Genomic DNA, 20,903 nt, shown 5'->3' with positions numbered 1-20,903 from the left:
AAAAGAAAAAGAAAAAGGAAAAGGGAAAAGAAAGAAGAAAATAATAATATGCTAAAATTACTTTTTGTACAGACAAAATATTATATCCAAATTCTTAGTAAAACATAAAAAAAAAAAAAAAAAAAATAGGGTCGCATCAATAGATACCAAAACATAAGAAGGGAGCACCCCCACCACGCTAACATCCAATAATAGTAGAAAAAAAAAAAAAAGAAGAAGATTGAAGTAAAAAGACTCTCAAAAAAAATAAAAAATAAAATAAAGAGGGAAGGACTTATTAGCACCTACCCATTTTGTCCTGAGGAAGCAATTAGATGCGAAACACGTTGACAAACAAAAAACAAGCACACGGTTTCTTTCCACAAAATAATGGACTGTTTTTAGACTCTTTGAAAAGGATCCATGCCTTCATGTCTGGTTATTGAGGTATCTGTTTTTTTTTTATAGTTTTACACAACAAAACCAAACACCTTTCTAAAATAAAAATCTTTAGTATCCAAAATTGTCCAAAAGGCAAAGTTTTAAAAGCCTATATAGGTTGAGTGTTAACTGTGAAATACGGCCCTAGAATTATTGCTCTCACTCCAATGTTCATGGCGATACCTCACAGGTGGTGCATTATATGATTGGATATGCATGCTCGCCCTACACTGCTTGGTTGAATTGGGGTGTGTACACTTTTTTTTTTTACTTTACTGCTATCAAAAAAAGAGGCCAACAAGCCTATGTGATAGCACAGAGTAGGCAACAGGTCCTCTTTATGGAGACATCAGGGGTCCAATGTCTCTCCCGCCCACCATTGCAGCTAATCAAGCACAGATAGCTATAGATTGGCTGCATCCTTAGCTACATTAGAGGAATGACAGCTTAAAGTGATTTTATGGTCTTGTGTATATATTTTATATAAAAATGTTATGTTATACTTACCTGCTCTGTGTGATGGTTTTGGGCAGAGCAGCCCCAATCCTCTTCTAGGGTCCCACACCGGAACTCCTGCCGGGTGATCCACAGCCAGCAGCTTGGGCACCCAAGTAAGCACGCGACCCTACTTGGGACTGTGTGCCCCGCCTCCTCAACCTCACGATTGGCTCTTGCTGCTGCTGCCAAAAGCGAAATCATGAGTGCCCCAGAGAGGCAAGGCTCTCACCGAATGGAAGGAGGCCGCTCTGATGGGGACACCGGAATGGAAGGAGGTCGCTCTTATGGGGGAACACCAGAATGGAAGGAGGTCGCTCCGATGGGGGAACACCAGAATGGAAGGAGGTCGCTCCGATGGGGAACACCAGGATGGAAGGAGGTCACTCCGATTGGGGAACACCAGGATGGAAGGAGGTCACTCCGATTGGGGAACACCAGGATGGAAGGAGGTCACTCCGATTGGGGAACACCAGGATGGAAGGAGGTCACTCCGATTGGGGAACACCAGGATGGAAGGAGGTCACTCCGATTGGGGAACACCAGGATGGAAGGAGGTCACTCCGATTGGGGAACACCAGGATGGAAGGAGGTCACTCCGATTGGGGAACACCAGGATGGAAGGAGGTCACTCCGATTGGGGAACACCAGGATGGAAGGAGGTCACTCCGATTGGGGAACACCAGGATGGAAGGAGGTCACTCCGATTGGGGAACACCAGGATGGAAGGAGGTCACTCCGATTGGGGAACACCAGGATGGAAGGAGGTCACTCCGATTGGGGAACACCAGGATGGAAGGAGGTCACTCCGATTGGGGAACACCAGGATGGAAGGAGGTCACTCCGATTGGGGAACACCAGGATGGAAGGAGGTCACTCCGATTGGGGAACACCAGGATGGAAGGAGGTCACTCCGATTGGGGAACACCAGGATGGAAGGAGGTCACTCCGATTGGGGAACACCAGGATGGAAGGAGGTCACTCCGATTGGGGAACACCAGGATGGAAGGAGGTCACTCCGATTGGGGAACACCAGGATGGAAGGAGGTCACTCCGATTGGGGAACACCAGGATGGAAGGAGGTCACTCCGATGGGGAACACCGGGATGGAAGGAGGTCACTCCGATGGGGAACACCGGGATGGAAGGAGGTCACTCCGATGGGGAACACCGGGATGGAAGGAGGTCACTCCGATGGGGAACACCGGGATGGAAGAAGGTCACTCCGATGGGGAACACCGGGATGGAAGGATGTCACTCTGATGCCCCTGTGATGTAAAGGTTTTAACTGGGGACTCTAATAGGGACACCTGATATAAGGGGGCACAGGTTCTGTTTAATTACCCCAAAATAATGTAGTAGTAGCGTTTTCCAGGTCACGACATTGTAGGACAGACTGTCAGTGACTCACCCAGTGTTGACATTGTGCCCTGACTTTCCATTACAAAATAAAACACTCCTAAATATAAAGACGTATTGGTCAGAAGAAAAGTACATCACATCTGTCTCATCACAGCACAACTTCTTCTTGTATATGGACATATGGTACAATTCCTAGAACCGAAAATTGAACATCAAGTGAGATAGCGGAGATTAAAGTGCCTTTAAATAAGCTGCATGCGATAATGCAGACTCGCTAAGCTGCAAAGTCAGAATTAGGATTCGCTTTGCTCAGAAGGGAAGGATTTGGCGGAATGTGAATATTGCTAAAAACGTCGGCTCTCCAGCTCTAGCCGGGATTCGTGTCATTGCTAATCCCCCCCCCCCCCCCTCTTCCTTCACCGAATCTGCAGCTACCCCTTCCAGAACACAACCCCGGACACCAGGAGACTCAGATCTTCAAACATTGATGCGCCCTGGCAGGCTGAAGGCCAGTCCTTCAGAACGTCCTACATATATATTTAAAAAGGAGGAAAGGCTGAACTGGTATTGGCAGCAGTAAAACGATGCATGAGACAGTAACACCAAAGGACACCAAAGGACAATCCCAATCCGAGGTAAGTTTATCGCACCCACAGGAGTGCAGAACGATCTGATCCACAGGAGAAGTACAGCCACAATGAGCTTTCCCCGTACGTCTCCTTTAAGGCATCATTTAGCCCACTGTCTCCTCCAGTATCAGCAATGGAGTTAACAGATTACTCCCGCCAATCCTACCCCTCTTCTAACCCCTCGTGTCACAAAGAGAATTAGTCTCCAACGTCAACTGAATTATTGTCCTGCCATCAAGTCCCCATTCAGCCTTGTCACTTCCCATCACGACGTCGGAGATTTCCAGAGACAAGCGGCATCTTCTGTGCAAAGCTCAAGGACAATACAAAGCCCACCGAGCTGTACCTCAGTTAGCCGCTTTGCCGATGGTAACATTGGCCATGCTAACTTGTAGCCAAGGATGTCCACACACCCCCAACATGGAAAGCCCAAAAAAAAAAAAAAAAAAAACGTATACATAATTTGTTACAAAAAAAAAAAAAAAACTTATTAGGCATCTCAGACGGGATCAAAGTGCTCCTTTCTAAATCCACTCCAAAAAAAAGGACAAAGCGAAGATTAGTGCATGAAAAATGGATTGCCTGAGTCTTAACGGTTATATAACGGCAAAAAAAAAAGAACGCAAAGTGTCTCGAATAAAAAGCTTTCAGAAAAAAAAAAAAAAAAAAAGAGCGTATCATATAAAGTGCAATATATTACAGTGACATGTTCCGTTACAAGGGCTTGGAAGATAAAGTGATAGGAAAGAGGGGACCGGCTCAGATTTCCATTGGGTAAAAACTACAGATGAAGAAGCTACAAGAATGAGGGGTTCGTAAAATGTACACTTCGTCAACACATCCGGGTCAACGGGACCTCCGAGACCACAACGTACTGCGTGTCTATGATGCAAAGCCATATCACTGCTTACAGTGCATCTATAGCCAGTTGTTAGCGTAGGGATTGGTTAAAACATCTTTAATGGTTGTTTGCCATCTCTGTCCCGTTGGGAAGATTCCCCTCCGTTTCTCGTCCTGTCGACCATTGGTGGTTTCCAACCTCAATACATCAATTATCCCCAGCAAGTCACGGTTTGAGAACATTTTCCTTGTGACATTGTGGACTCTCTTGATGGGCAATCTTGGATCTAAATGGGGACTTTGGTAAGCACTCTGATTAAGAACTCTAGGATGTAGGGGGGATTCGAACGGGCAATCCTGGATCTAAGAGGAGACTGAAGGGCACCCCGAGACGAGGGGGGGAAAACACTGATTGGGCACTCCTGGATGTAAGGGAGGCTCTGATGGGCACTCTTGGATCCAAAGGGGCAATTCTGATGGGCACTCTTGGATCCAAAGGGGCAATTCTGATGGGCACTCCTGGATCCTAATGGGTACTCCTGGATGTAGGAATATTCTGCTAGGGTCTCCTGAATGTAAGGGGAGACCTAGATGGGCACTCCTGGATGTAACTCTGTAGGCACTCAGAGGGGGCTGGCTCAGATTTCTATGGGGTAAAACTACAGATGAAGAAGCTACAAGAATGACAGCTTCGTAAATGTACACTTCATCAACAGATCCGGGTCAATGGAACCTCAGAGACCACAACGTACTGCGTGTCTATGATGCAAAGACACTGCTTACAGTGTATCTACTGTATAGCCAGTCGTGTTTTTTTTTTCCCCGAATAGCGTAGAGATTGGTAAAAACTTCCTTCATGATTGTTTGCCATCTCTGTCCCATTGGAAAGATTCCCCTCTCTTGATGTGCAATGAATCTAGTATTTTTTTTTTATTTTTTTGGATAGTGTAGGGATCGTGTAAAACTGATGTCATGGTTGTTTCCCCATCTCTGTCCCATTGGGAAGAATTCCCTCGGTTTCCTGTTCTGTAGACCAGTGGTGGTTCCCAGCCTCAGTACATCAAGTACCCCCAGCAGGTCAAGTTTTGGGAATTTGCCTTACATAAAATAGTGGTCATAAATACCAAGCCATTGTTTTAAAGCAAGGGTCTCCAAACTATGGCCTGTAGGCCACATCCGGCCCACTACATGGTTTAATCAAGAATGCAGAAACTTTCCGTGCAAATGCTGCAGCTGGGTAGCAATGGTCTTTTTCGTAATATAGAGACTGGCATATCCACTGCAGGCCATTATCCTCCCTCATTCTCCCTGATGGGCACCCTAGGAAACTCTGACTGGGCGGTGGGTGCCACTGCTGGACACAAACCAGTAAGTGAGAGAAAAGCTTTTCAAAACAAAAAGGAAATTCTCTCTTTCTTACTCGACAGTCAACAGCACAGGGGTCCCCATTGAATTTTCCTTGATTTGCATCTTACTGTACATCCCCGTGCACAGTAATTCACTGCCAGTCTGTTTTATAGCACATTTTAATGAATAGGCTGCCCTATTGCAACACATGTACCATGCAAAGTAATGAGCATTGACGCACCGAACCAGAAAGGTGTGAACAGGTGCCTGAACCTTCACATTGCTTACGAGTGAGGGAGACCGTAGTTCAGCTTTAAAAATGAGCAATTGGTGATGGAAGATCTACAATCCTAGGATTTACGGTCCAGGAAAAGTTTTGCGTTCCCTCCTCTCCACAGTATTTATAGACGCACAAGAAGGCAACGAATCAGAGCCCATTGCGGATTCACATATCAGCCATCATCTGCTACTTTATAAATAGAAGATAATAATACTAATTTAATTCCAGCGCCCGCAGGTAGCCAATCAATGGGATTACGTCTTCGGAAATGAAACCTGCCAATCGAGGGAAAAAAATAAATAAAAATAAAATGATGGTTGAGGCAATTTACATCTGAATTGAGTGCAGATAATCTGGTTATTGAACTATTTGCGCAACGACTCCTGACTGCGGACGATGAAACATAAAAATAACGAAACGTTCGAGGGGACCCAGCACGCCGCATCATTTTGTGCTATTAGGTAAAAAATGGTTTAACGATAAGCGAGCGAATGACTTGCTCTTCAAGGATTAGTACACCTAAAGCTGCACTTATAGAGAAAGACGTTCTCTGAAAAAGAGTAAAAATACTTATTTCACAGCACCAAAAAATAAATTACCTTTACAACCCCTTAAATCTATAATGCCGCGTACACACGATCAATCCATCCGATGAGAACGGTCTGAAGGATCGTTTTCATCGGTTAACCGATGAAGCTGACTGATGGTCCGTCGCGCCTACACACAATCGGTTAAAAAAACGATTGTGTCAGAAGGCGGTGACGTAAAACACACGACGTGCTGAAAAAAACGAAGTTCAATGCTTCCAAGCATGCGTCGACTTGATTCTGAGCATGCGTGGATTTTTAACCGATGGTTGTGCCTACTAAAGATCGGTTTTGTTCTATCGGTTAGGAATCCATCGGTTAATTTTAAAACAAGTTGGCTTTTTTTTAACCGGTGGTTAAATAACCTATGGCGCCCACACACGATCGGTTTTGACCGATGAAAACGGTCCATCAGACCATTCTCATCGGTTTAACCGATCATGTGTACGCGGCATAAGGCTGTAACATAACAAACATGTGGAAAAAGTGAATGGCTGTGAATAGTTTCCAGATGCACTCAGTGCAAGGATTTTTGACACCCTAGGGGAAAACTTCATTTTGCACCCCCCCTTGACTCCACCCCCTTTGCCCTGCCCAAGTACACGGTGGAGGTGGCGATTTTTGCTTTGCCTCTCCTCACCCATTGATTGAGCCATTGGTCCGCAGGCCTGCATCTGCGCCTCTGGATCCAATCTGAAGACAAATAGTGGCGGCACCGGATCGCTTCCTCGCGCCAGCCATTGTCCGCAGGTATATTGACAAGATAGGGTAGTACACAGACACAGGCTAGGAGGGCCAGCAGGGCAGATCTCAGGGTCACAGACGCCTGGGTGCAGAAATATTTCTGGCGCCCCCACATGGGCATCTTACTAACTCCTCCCCTTTACAAATGTTTCTATGGCTACGACTCAAACACAGAGATGCTCCCCTAAGAAGTCTTCATTAGTGTCCCCCATCAGGTGTATCCCATCAGAGCCCCCCCAGCAGGTGTCCCCCATCAAAGCCCCCCCCTTTGGCGCCCCCACCTCTGCGGCGCCTGGGTGCGGAGCACCCTGTGCACCCTGCCTAGGATCGGCCCTGAGGGCCAGTAGCTTTACTGCGCTTCTTTTGCAGATCTCAGAATTGGGTCTGCTGTCATCCGATGTATCCCCACCTCCTGATCTGCTCCTATGCTGCAAGTACTCACAACATTTTTCTTTATTTTCATGACTATGAAAATTGTAGATTCACACTGAAGGCATCAAAACTATGAAGGAACACATGTGGAATTATACAGAACAAAAAAGTGTGAAACAACCGAAAATATATTTCATATTCTAGGTTCTTCAAAGTAGCCACCTTTTGCTTTGATTACTGCTTGGCACACTCTTGGCATTCTCTTGATGAGCTTCAAGAGGTAGTCACCTGGCGCAGCACCCCATCACTCTCCTTCTTGGTCACATAGCCCTTACACAGCCTGGAGGTGTGTTTGGGGTCATTGTGCTGTTGAAAAATAAATGATGGTCCAACTAAACGCAAACCGGATGGAATAGCATGCCACTGCAAGATGCTGTGGTAGCCATGCTGGTTCAGTATGCCTTCAATTTTGATTAAACCCCCAACAGTGTCACCAGCAAAGCACCCCCACACCATCACACCTCCTCCGCCATGCTTCACAGTGGGAACCAGGCATGTAGAGTCCATCCGTTCACCTTTTCTGCGTCACACAAAGACACGGGGGTTGGAACCAAAGATCTGAAGTTTGGACTCATCAGACCAAAGCACAGATTTCCACTGGTCTAATGTCCATCCCTTGTGTTCTTTATCCAAACAAGTCTCTTCTGCTTGTTGCCTTTCTTTAGCAGTGGTTTCCTAGCAGATATTCTACCATGAAGGCCTGATTCACACAGTCTCCTCTTACCAGTTCTAGAGATGTGTCTGCTGCAAAAGGTGGAAGAACCTAGAATATGAAATATATTTTCAGTTGTTTCACACTTTTTTGTTATGTAGAATTCCACATGTGTTCATTCATAGTTGTGATGCCTTCAGTGTGAATCTACAATTTTCATAGTCATGAAAATAAAGAAAACTCTTTGATTGAGAAGGTGTGTCCAAACTTATGGTCTGTACTATAACTATATATATATATATATATATATATATATATATATATATATATATATATATATATATATATATATTTTTTTTTTTTTTTATTTTTTTTACACACACACGTATAAATAAACGAACAAATTTGGTAACAAAAAACAAATGTCAGAAATAGGCTTAGGCCCAATGCACACAGGACACCGGTGCAAACTCTGCTGAACACACGTTTTTAAAGGCTAAAACTGGCGTTTAAAAACGCCCGTTTTGAGAACCAATTTTGCGGCGTTTTACCGCGTTTGCGTTTATAAGCGTTTAGTTAAGCTAAAAAAAAAAACAGTATTATTTAACCATTTCAGCCATGTTGCGAGACCAGAGTGAGTAGCAGCTGAGAGAGCAGCAGTGTACTTGTATTTAGCGTGTCACTTGCCACAAGCTACAGATTGTCCACTTGCCACGTCACCCGCCTATAAGAACGATCAACCGCCGCTATGATCGTTCTTTTGGTGCGCAGGATCGCCGCCCGAACAAAATGATATCTGAATGATGCCTCTAGGTGCAGGCATCATTCAGATATCACCACACAAAGTACAGGACGTCATATGACGTCCACCTGGGATTAGAGATCCCCTTTTTGGACGTCATATGACGGCGTGCGGTTTTGAATTGGTTAAAGACATCACTGGGATTAAAATAACGTGTGTGATGAATATGGAAAAAGTGGATTTATTCATTTTTAATTCAGCGGGATGATGGGGGGGGGCATGAGGGACCAGAGAAGACAAAAGTATAAGCAGATTAAAACTTCAGCTTTAGAAAAAAAAAAAAAAAGTATTGAATTAAACACAAAGAATATAATCTCAGAACAAAAAAAAGAAAAAGTTTATCTCTTATTCTTCATTCCACTCACCTGGCCCGTGGAGAAGACAAAGACCAAAGCCGAGCCGGCCGCCGTCAGACCCCATGTGAACAAAGTCCCCAGCAGGGACTGCACCACAGGACTGTATCCTTCGATCATCCCACCGCTTCCTGCGAATATGAACACACGGGCTGATTATTATTCTTACAAAATGAACACTTCAGACATGCCTGCTGATAAAACTGCAGTAGCTGATGATGACAAAATCCGTGTCCAAAGTCCATGAGACTAAAGAGTATAGGGGGGGGGGGGGGGGGGAACACACCACACACATTTAGTACATCTCTATACAATACATGAACATTTCCTCCCGTGTCATCTCTTTAAAAAAACTCTGCAAGCACCAAAATACAGTACATCCGGAAAGTATTCACAGCGCTTTTTCCACATTTTGTTATGTTACAGCCTTTTTGCAAAATGGATTCAATTCATTATTTTCCTTAAAATTCTACAAACAGGCTCCTCCCGTGCACAAAAGTATCAGGCCTCGTACACACGGCCGAGGAACTCGACGTGCCAAACACGTCGAGTTCAGGGATGAAGCCGCCGAGGAGCTCGGCGGGCCGCCTTCTCCCATAGAACAACGAGAAAATAGAGAACATGTTCTCTATTTTCTCGACGAGTTCCTCGGCGGCTCCATCGGGCCAAAAGTGTACAGACGACAGAGTTTCTCGGCAGAATCCGGCTCTGACCGAGTTTCTCACCGAATTCTGCCGAGAAACTCTGTCGTGTGTACGAGGCCTCACAGGCTCCTCCCGCGCACACGAGGATCACAGGCTCCATCCCGCGCACACGAGGATCACAGGCTCCATCCCGCGCACACGAGGATCACAGGCTCCATCCCGCGCACGCGAGGATCACAGGCTCTATCCCGCGCACGCGAGGATCACAGGCTCCATCCCGCGCACGCGAGGATCACAGGCTCCATCCCGCGCACGCGAGGATCACAGGCTCCATCCCGCGCACGCGAGGATCACAGGCTCCATCCCGTGCACGCGAGTATCACAGGCTCCTCCCGTGCACACGAGTATCACAGGCTCCTCCCGTGCACACGAGTATCACAGGCTCCTCCCGTGCACACAAGTATCACAGGCTCCTCCCATGCACACAAGTATCACAGCCTTTGCTCAATACTTTGGTGAAGCTCATTTGGCACCAATTACAGCCTCCAGTCCTTCGGAGTATGATGCTGCAAGCTAGGCACTCCTATTTTTGGACAGTTTCTCCCATTATTCTTTGCAGGACCTCTCAATCTTCATCAGGTTGGATGGGGAGTGTCAGCGCACAGCCATTTTCAGATCTCCCTGGAGATGTTCAAGCGGGTTCAAGTCTGGGCTCTGGCTGGGCCACTCAAGGACATTCACAGAGTTGTCCTGTAGCCACTCCTTTGTCATCTTGGCTGTGTGCTTAGGGTCGTTGTCCTGTTAGAAGATTAACCTTCACCCGAGTCTGAGGTCCAGAGCGCTCTGGAGCAGGTTTTCATCAAGAATGTCTCAGTACATTGCTGTACTCATCTTTCCCTCAATCCTGACTAGTGTCCTAGTTCCTGCCGCTGAAAAACATTCCTACAGCACGATTCTGCAACCACCATGCTTCACAGTAGGTATGGTATTGACCAGGTGATGAACGGTGCCTGGTTTCCTCAATAAATTACGCTTGCCATGCAGGCCAAAGAGTTCAATCTTTGTTTCATCAGACCAGAGAATTTTGTTTCTCATGATCCGAGAGTCCTTCAGGTGCCTTTTGGCAAACTCCAGATGGGCCGTCAAAAGCATTTTACTTAAGGAGTGGCTTCTGTCTGGCCACTCCACCATACAGGCCTGACTGGTGGAGTGCTGCAGAGATGGTTGTTCTTCTGGAAGGTTCTCCCCTCTCCACAGAGAAATACTGGAGCTCTGTCAGAGTGACCATCGAGTTCTTGGTCACCTCCCTGACCAAGGCCATTCTCCCCCCTGATCACTCAGTTTGGCCGGACGGCCTGCTCTAGGAAGAGTTCTGGTGGTTCTAAACAGCTTCCATTTATGGATGATGGAGGCCACTGTGCTCATTGGGACCTTCAATGCTGCAGAAATGTTTCTGTACCCTTCCCCCGATCTGTGCCTCCATACAATCCCGTCTCAGAGGTCTACAGAGATTTTCTTGGACTCCATGGCTTGGTTTGTGCTCTGACATGCACTGTCAACTGTGGTTCCTTCTATAGACAGGTGGGTGCCTTTCCAAACCATGTCCAATCACCTGAATTTACCACAGGTGGACTCCAATCAAGTTGTAGAAACATCTCAAGGATGATCAGTGGAAACAGGAGGCACCTGAGCTCAATTTTGAGTGTCATGACAAAGGCTGTGATACGAATGTACATGGGAGGAGTCTGATACTTATGTACGTGGGAATTTTTTAGTATTTTTAATAAATTTGCAAAGATTTTCAAACAAACTTCTTTCATGTTGTCATTATGTGGGATTGTGTGTCGAATTTTGAGGAAAATAATCAATTTAATCCATTTTTGAATAAGGCTGTAATATGGGAGGAGCCCGGGATCCCTGTGTGCATGGGAGGAGCCCAGGATCCCTGTGTGCATGGGAGGAGCCCAGGATCCCTGTGTGCATGGGAGGAGCCCAGGATCCCTGTGTGCATGGGAGGAGCCCAGGATCCCTGTGTGCATGGGAGGAGCCCGGGAGCCCTGTGTGCATGGGAGGAGCCCGGGAGCCCTGTGTGCATGGGAGGAGCCCGGGAGCCCTGTGTGCATGGGAGGAGCCCGGGAGCCCTGTGTGCATGGGAGGAGCCCGGGATCCCTGTGTGCATTTGGGGATTTTATTTTATGGGATTTTTTTTTCATAAATTTGCAAAGATTACAAACAAACTTCTTTCATATTGTCATTATGGGGGATTGTTTGTAGAATTTTTAAAGAAAATAATGAATCGAATCAATCTTGGAATAAGGTTGTAATAACATAACAAAATGTGGAAAAAGTGAAGCGCTGTGAATACTTTCCAGATGCACTGTATACCCATTGATCCTACCAGAAATCCCAGCGAGCTCTTGTAGTAAGTGGACAGCACCGTCCCTCCTGCTCCAAAAATCTCAAGCACTGCCATCAGCCCTGTTCAGATTTATCCTGCTGGGACTACAGACCACCTCCTCCTCTTCCCATTTCCATAACAAACATACAAAGAGGTGCCCTGCAGGTAAAAATGTAATAAAAATACTAATAAAATTTTAAAGCAGCGATTCACCCAAAAATTGAACTTCCGCCTTAAGGGAAGGTGACCCCCTCATTTTAGAGGGTTTGCGCTCCCACTTCCCCCCCGAAGCCAGAAGGAAGGTCACCTCTCCCCCTCAGCAATCTGGGAGAGAGAGGGGGAGAGGGGGACTGCATTCGACGGGCGCCCGGTGAGGCTGCCCACGACAGGGGCCCTGGTGAGGCTGCCCACAAAAGGGGCGCCTGGTGAAGGCTGCCCACGACAGGGGCGCCTGGTGAAGGCTGCCCACGACAGGGGCGCCTGGTGAAGGCTGCCCACGACAGGGGCGCCTGGTGAGGCAGCATTCGACGGGCGCTTCATTAAAAAGGTGGGGTATACATGGGCAGGGCAAAGGGGGGGGCGCAAAAACTCTTGCACCAGCCCTGCCAGGTACATAGCATTTTCAGGAGAGGTCAGTAAAGCAAACACAGCGAATAGTGATAGAAGTGAACGATCTTATTTTGTCCGTGTCTGCCAGTACTTTTACATATTCCTGTTATCAGCAGCTAAAAAAGCGACATGTATGATTAACCATTCTATTGCCAAGAGACCAGCGCCAGTATGGTCTGACTCTGACATCTCCAGAGGACCGCCTTGAATAGAAAAAGGGTAGCAGACCGGGTCCCAGGCCTCTCCTGTCACCGCAGCAGCGCAACCAGATCCCCACCGAGTGTCATCGCGTCACCATCACATGGGGGGGGGGGGGGAAATAGTGATGTCCCCTTAGCCGGGATCAGTGCCGGGGTGAGTAAACCCAGACGAGGCGTCTGCCGTCGCTGTCATCGCGCTCACAGCCCCTCGGCTCCTCCATTCTTGTTTATCAGAAGTCTGCAGAGAGTCTAAAAAGGAGACCACTGGAATCTCTGCAACGCTCTACTGACAGCGGCTGTATGGAAACCTTTCCTTCGCTGTTAAAACACACAGCCGGGGATGAGTGAAGCGAGATCAGATATGGGGGGAGAGGAACGAGGGGAATGTTTTTTGGTGGATTTTGTTGGAATGGAATCTGTAGATCTCCGTTAAGCTTCTTTCCGACTTTTTAAAAGGTTATTATGATAAAGGTCAGTAAACTTACAGAATTTCCACTTTTGCAAGACATGAGTGCGGAGATTGGCCGAAAAACAAAAATCGACGTTCCCATGTGCTGCAGCATGGTTGTGCCTTGCGGATTTGTGCCCTGCGGTCGCGCAAGAGCGGCAAATCTGTGGCGCCGTCCCAGAACGAGAGCCGCACAGCTGTCATTTGACGGTGGGCTGGTGGGAAGTGGTTTATAAGATGGAATAAAAAAAAAAAAATAATGCAGTCATCACATCGAATACTTGATTAGCTGCAATAAAAAAATAAAAAATAAAAAATAAAAGTAAAAGAGGAATTAAATTGAAGAAGATCTAATGCAGGGAGATGGCCGTTCCTCTTTAAACTGCCTGACAACATTTACAGCAATCAACGGAAAAAGCTTCAATAAGGCTTTAACTGCCTGAAATCTGGGTGGGGGGGGGGGGGCAGCCTTCATGGTGAACGAAGCAGAAAATCAGTCCGGGTGAAAAGATTACAGTTGGAATAACTTAATTTGCATCGCGTCCTGGAACGGTAAAGTCCTCCAACAGGACTTTCCACCTGCCCCTCCTATCAGCCGCATACCAATGTAAACAGCGAGACGGATATGGGAATCCGGCACATGGATGAGGATTCTACAAATCAGAGTCACCGTCACAACATGAGTAAGAGACAGACAATGGCAGGAAATGTGTAAACTGCTACAGCAGGGAGGAAAATTTTTAATAATAATAAAAATTATTAAAAAAAGGGAAAAGAAGAAAGGGAAAAGAAAAAAAAAAAAGAAGAAAGGGAAAAGAAAAAAAAAAAAAAAAGAAGAAAGGGAAAAGAAAAAAAAAAAAGAAGAAAGGGAAAAGAAAAAAAAGAAGAAAGAGAAAAGAAAAAAAAGAAGAAAGGGAAAAGAAAAAAATAAGAAAGGGAAAAGAAAAAAATAAGAAAGGGAAAAGAAAAAAATAAGAAAGGGAAAAGAAAAAAATAAGAAAGGGAAAAGAAAAAAAGAAGAAAAAAGGGAAAAGAAAAAGAAGAAAAAAGGGAAAAGAAAAAGGAGAAAAAAAAAAGGAGAAAAAAAAACAGAAGAAGGAGAAGAAGGGGAAAGGAAAGGTAAAGAAAATAAAAATTATTTTAAAAAGTTTCTAAGGCCTCATCCCAAGTGTGCTGATACAAGAATGCCGTCAGAACAATTGTTCTCTATGGGCCATATTCTGATACATTTCAGGCGGCGGAACGTATGTACTTTACGTTACGCCGCCGCAAGTTTAAGTGGCAAGTGCCGGATTCCCAAACCACTTACCTGTGAACTTGCGGCGGCATCGCGTAAAGTCCACCCGTGTAAGCCATCCTAATTCAAATGATCCAGGCAGGGGGCGTGGATCATTTAAATTAGGCGCGCTCCCGCGCCGATCGTAATGCGCATGCTCCGTCGGGTAAATTACCCGACTTGCATCGCGCTAAATGACGTCTCACGGACGTCATTTGTTTTGACTGTAACGTAAATGGCGTCCAGCGCCATTCACGGACGACTTACGTAAACGACGTTCAATTTTGAAATTTCGACGCGGGATCGACGGCCATACTTAACATTGAGTACGCCACCTAGGGGGCATCTTTATCTTTACGCCGCGTATCGCTTACGGAAACGACGTTAAAACACTACGGCGGGCAAGCGTACGTTCGAGAATCGGCGTGAGTAGTCATTTGCATATTCTACGCTGACCGCCACCTAGCGGTCAGCGTAAATATTGCAGCCTAAGATACAACGGCGCAGGCTGGTGTATCTTAGGCATGTTTAAGTGTATCTCATTTTGAGAATACACTTAAACATAGGAAAGGGACTTACGTAGGCGTATCTGTCGATACGCCTACGTAACTTGTTTAAGAATATGGCCCTATGTGCTCAATTCATGATGCTGGTATCCATGAAAATGCAATATGTCAGCATTATGCAATGCACATAAAAGCGTTACAATGTATGTAATAATGTTACAATGTCACAAGGCACTGTTCTATATTGTGTTAAATAAAGTTTTTGTTGTTTTATTTATACTTTAAATAAAGCTTAAAAAAAAAAAAAAAAAAAGAAAGCCACAACTGTTTATCTACTAGGCTCCATTTCCACTAGTGCGACTTGTCATGGGACTTCGGACACAGAGTCACATGACAAGTCACAGCCCATTGATTTCAACAGCACCTGTTCCAATCTTTGCAACTTAAAGTGCAAGTTCACCTTTACAGAAAATCTGTAAAGTGAACTTACACTGGACCCCCTTCCTCATTCCCCCCCCCCCTAGTCCTGATGACCTGGGGTCCCGCGATCACCTGCTGGGAGACATCAAGTCGATACTTTACCAGTCTGGGGGGGGGGGATTGGAAATCCCTGTGGCTTACTCTCCTCTTCACCACTGACAGGACAGACTAGGCAGGTTCTGATTGGTCAGCGGCGCCCACGTGAAGGCGCCAGACAATTAGAATGCCTCTTATCCGTACATGCAGAGAGGTACGGATAGGAGATTCCAAATCCCCGGACCGGTAAAGCGACGACTTGATGTCTCACAGCGGGTGATCGTGGGACTCCAGGTCAGCGGGAGGATGAATAAGGGGGGGTCCTGTATAATTTCACCTTACAGATTTTCTGTAAAGTTGAACTTGCCCCATAAAATCGCAGTGACTTTGAAAAAGATTCCGGCACTACTTTGATGTGACTTTCTTGCCAAAGTGTAAAGGCTCATGAAAGTCGCACTAAAAAAAAACACAACTTTGGAGTCACACGATTGTGAATGGAGCCTTGGCTTCATTGGAGGGCAGGTAAGACAGCAGTCAAGTGCTTGGGTTGAACTAATTTTTATTTATTTTTTTAACTTAACTTTATTTAGATTACATAAAAGGGAGCAAAAGTCCAATAGACCCCTGATATCTCAGGAACAGGGGTCTGATAGGGGGGGATATCGGGGGTCTATCATATTAAGGGTTGAACAGACCCCTGACATCCCACCATATATCAAGAGTTTAATAGACCCCCGATTTCCATCCTGCTCCCCTGATATCTCATTAAAGAGAACCTCTCTAAACCAACAGCATTTGGTTTAGACAGACAGTTTCTCTTTAATGAGATATCAGGGGAGCAGGATGGAAATCGGGGGTCTATTAAACTCTTGATATATGGTGGAATGTCAGGGGTCTGTTCAACCCTTAATATGATAGGGGGGGGGGGGGTATCAGTGGTCTATCAGACCCGTTACCGAGATATCAGGGGTCTCGTCGACCCTTGATGCGGATAGCAGGGGTGTATTTAACCCTTGATATGATGGAAATCGGGGGTCTATTAAACTCTTGATATATGGGTGATCTATCAAAGTGCCCGGACGAGGGGGAGGGGCTATATATGACGAGGCGCGGCGGGGAACACACAGCTATTCAAATGAAAGCTGTAATGTTCCCCGTGCTGATCAACTAGACGGCGACGGGGGGGGGGGGGGGGGGGGGGGGAATAAGGCTTGGCTTTCTCTTTGAGGACTGCTCTGCTCCGCTCTCCGCCCCCTCTCTGCAGAAAAAAAAAAAGTATCGGGTTAAGCATCTGGAGCATTTGCGCGAGAACAAGTACTCGCGCAAATGCTTAGTATCGGGACAACCCTACCACCGACCATACCAGGCCATATGCCCTCAACATGAGGGGGTGGGTGCTTTGGGGAAGAAGAAGCCCTCTTCATGGCAACCCTGGGTAGTTGTTGTGGGGGGGTGTGGGCAGGGGGCTGATCGAAATCTGGAAGCCCCCCTTTAACAAGGGGGCCCCCCAGATCCCAGTGTGGGGTTTATTGTACCCCTACCCCAAAAAGAGGTAGTGTCGTGTAAATAAAAACAAAAGACGGTTTTGCAAAGTCCTTTATTAAAAAATGAAGAACGTCCCCCGTCATAGCTTCAATGTGTCTTCTCCCTCCGGTGGCGTCTTCTCCGCTCCCAACCCTGTCACGTGACGTTACAAGGGGAGGAGTCTTGTGGTAACGTCACCGGATGGCCACGCCCCTTGGCTATATAAGAACTGGCTATATAAGAACTGGCCGGGCCAACAGAGAAAGGAGCTGGCACAACGACGGGAGCCAGCGGAGGAGGACACGATCGGCGGCAGAGAAGACAGCAGCAGAGGGAGAAGACCGGGAGGGAGAACACTTCACTGGAGGGAGAAGGACCAGGAGGAAGGACAAGGACCAGGAGGAAGAACACATCACCGGAGGGAGAAGGACCAGGAGGAAGAACACTTCCCTGGAGGGAGAAGGACCAGGAGGAAGAACACTTCCCTGGAGGGAGAAGGACCAGGAGGAACAACACTTCCCTGGAGGGAGAAGGACCAGGAGGAAGAACACTTCCCTGGAGGGAGAAGGACCAGGAGGAACAACACTTCCCTGGAGGGAGAAGGACCAGGAGGAACAACACTTCCCTGGAGGGAGAAGGACCAGGAGGAACAACACTTCCCTGGAGGGAGAAGGACCAGGAGGAACAACACTTCCCTGGAGGGAGAAGGACCAGGAGGAACAACACTTCCCTGGAGGGAGAAGGACCAGGAGGAACAACACTTCCCTGGAGGGAGAAGGACCAGGAGGAACAACACTTCCCTGGAGGGAGAAGGACCAGGAGGAACAACACTTCCCTGGAGGGAGAAGGACCAGGAGGAACAACACTTCCCTGGAGGGAGAAGGACCAGGAGGAACAACACTTCCCTGGAGGGAGAAGGACCAGGAGGAACAACACTTCCCTGGAGGGAGAAGGACCAGGAGGAACAACACTTCCCTGGAGGGAGAAGGACCAGGAGGAACAACACTTCCCTGGAGGGAGAAGGACCAGGAGGAACAACACTTCCCTGGAGGGAGAACACTTCACTGGAGGGAGAAGGACCAGGAGGAAGAACATTTCACTGGAGGGAGAAGGACCAGGAGGAACAACACATCACCGGAGGGAGAAGGACCAGGAGGGAGAACACTTCACTGGAGGGAGAAGGACCAGGAGGAAGAACACTTCACTGGAGGGAGAAGGACCAGGAGGAAGAACACTTCACTGGAGGGAGAAGGACCAGGAGGAAGAACACTTCACTGGAGGGAGAAGACCAGGAGGAAGAACACTTCACTGGAGGGAGAAGGACCAGGAGGAAGAACACTTCACTGGGAGGGAGAAGGACCAGGAGGAAGAACACATCACTGGGGGGAGAAGGACCAGGAGGAAGAACACTTCACTGGGAGGGAGAAGGACCAGGAGGAAGAACACATCACTGGGGGGAGAAGGACCAGGAGGAACAACACTTCACTGGAGGGAGAAGGACCAGGAGGAAGAACACTTCACTGGGGGGAGAAGGACCAGGAGGAACAACACTTCACTGGAGGGAGAAGGACCAGGAGGAACAACACTTCACTGGAGGGAGAAGGACCAGGAGGAACAACACTTCACTGGAGGGAGAAGGACCAGGAGGGAGAACACTTCACTGGAGGAAGAACACTTCACTGGAGGGAGAAGGACCAGGAGGAAGGACACTTCACCGGGGGGGGGGGGGGGGGGGACCAGAGAAAGAAGACATGTTGGAGCTACAATGGGGGACATTCTTCATTTTTAATAATGGACTTGTCGAAACCATCTCTTGTTTTTATTTACACTACACTTCCTTTTTTAGTGGGGGCCATACTCATTCACAGCATCTGCCCCCCCCCCTTGTTAAAAGGGGCTTCCATATTCGGAAAAGCCCCACAACCACCAGCCAGGGTTGTCAGGAAGAGGCCCTTGTCCCCCATCAACATGTAGAGCCCCCCCTCCCTCCTCCCCCAAAGCATTCACCACACCTTGTTGAGGGTATGTGTCCTGGTATGGTCCAGGAGGGGGCCACTCGCTCCTCTCCACCTCCTATCTTGACCTGCATGCTTGGATAAGGGTTTGGTATGGATTTTTGGGGGGGGGGCCTCACCGTATTTTTTTTTTTTTTTTTTTGGGGGGGGGGGGGTCAGTCTGGTAAAGTCTTGGGGGGACCTTTCCAGATCTATACCAGACTTGAAGGGCCCGGTATGGATCTGGGGGGGGGGGGGGTGGAAGACCTCCACATTTTTTTTTTATTAGTTTTGGCGTGGGGTCCCCTTCAGGATCCTCAGAGCACAAGTCGCATGCTATTAGTCAGATCATGATGATGCGACTTGGATGCGACTTCTATTCAAATCAACGGGCTTAAAGTCAGATCGGCCAAGACAGCTCTCGTAGAGAACCATTTGATTTTGGCAAGTAAAAAAAAAAAAACGTTTGCTGCGGCTTAACACTATATCCAACGTTAAGCCGCGTCAGACGTTTTTAGACGCTGTAACGCTGGTCTTTAGAACGTGCTGGCCCTGGGATTTTTTTTTTGGTCGCTTGAAAAATGCCGGTGTGTGCATGGACAATAACGCGGAGAGGCGTTTTCATAAGCTGCAAAAAAAAAAAAAAACTACGCTGGTAAAAGCGGCTGTAAAAAAAATCACCCTGTTTGCGTGAGGTTGAAAAAAACACGCATAGAACTCGCCGCACTGTAGAGATGGGAGCACAGACATTCATCCCGTGCGATTCTGCTGCAGCGCAATCAAAAATACGCTCGTCCAATCAGATTTAGCGGCGTCGGCTTACTGCGCTACAAAACATAGCGAGAAAAAGAAAAAAACTTTGCTGCACAGGCGGCGTGTCAACCAAATGTTCCCATTGGGGGCAAATTAATGAAAGGGCAGGTGGGAGGGGGTTAAAAAAAACACAGGACTGCGCGGCAATGGGCGCACCTGGGGGGCAAGACGCCCCTCAGGTCCTTGGTGACAGGGGCTCTATAAATGGGTCACTGAGAGCAGTGCAGGTCTCCCCAGTGACACCACAGAGAGCTCCTGACACCTGCAGCAGTTCACAGGGGGCTGAAAGTGCCCTTTGACCCCCCCCCAGCACCTACCTAGCTACCCCCTCCCCCTATATTGCACCCACCTACCCCTCCCCCTCACAACCTGCACTCACCTCTGCCCAGCTGCAGCTGATCAGCTCCACTTCCTGCTTTCCCTGTACACGTGTCTGAGATACAGTTGGCGCCCCGCCCCTCCAGCACGCCACTGGCTGACCGACCAAAGTCGCCGCCCCCTTCTCCCTTTCTACTGGCCGAGCGTCGTGTCACTCGCCGCTCGTGTTCATTTTGTAGGTTCTCGTTTTGTGTTTCCCCGCACAAGACTGAGGCGGGAGGGCGAGAAACAAAGAGTGGAGCGTAGAGGCTGGGGGGAGGGAATGTTATGGAAAGTAAAATGAGCTGCCAGGGGCTCCTCAGATCTGCTGTCATATCACGTGCACATGTTTGTAAACATAGGGGTAGATGCAGGAAAGAATTACGCCGGCGTATCCATAGATACGCCGCGTAATTCCAAAGCTGCGCCGGCGTATCTATTTTCTGTATTCAGAAAGCTAGATACGCCGACATTAGCCTAAGATACGACTGGCATAAGTCTCTTAAGCCGTCGTATCTTAGGGTGCATTCTTACCCTGGCCGCTAGGGGCGCTTCCGTTGTTGTCGGCGTAGATTATGCAAATTAACTAGATACGCCGATTATCAAACGTACGTACGCCCGGCGCAATTTATTTACGTCGTTTACGTTAGGCTTTTTCAGCGTATGGTTGTTCCTG

The 20,903-nt window shown here is 47.5% G+C and overlaps 1 protein-coding gene across 2 annotated transcripts in view; it reads right to left on the bottom strand.

Moving 5' to 3' along the window:
* SLC39A11 (solute carrier family 39 member 11) overlaps positions 1–20,309 on the bottom strand; it is a 164,476-nt gene extending 144,167 nt beyond the window's left edge. For both annotated transcript variants that reach the window (XM_040331007.1, XM_040331008.1), the window contains exons 1-2: positions 20,250–20,309; positions 8,955–9,073 (exon numbers count right to left, since the gene is read on the bottom strand). In XM_040331007.1, coding sequence (XP_040186941.1) covers positions 8,955–9,062 — 108 coding nt within the window. In that variant the 5' untranslated portion in view covers positions 9,063–9,073; positions 20,250–20,309. The remainder of the gene's footprint in view (positions 1–8,954; positions 9,074–20,249) is intronic.
* Positions 20,310–20,903: the final 594 nt, after the last annotated feature.

This window comes from Rana temporaria, chromosome 12 (assembly GCF_905171775.1).
Source record: "Rana temporaria chromosome 12, aRanTem1.1, whole genome shotgun sequence".
NCBI lineage: Eukaryota > Metazoa > Chordata > Amphibia > Anura > Ranidae > Rana > Rana temporaria.
Note: the sequence above shows the minus strand (reverse complement) of the source record. Positions and strands in the feature narration are given on the sequence as shown.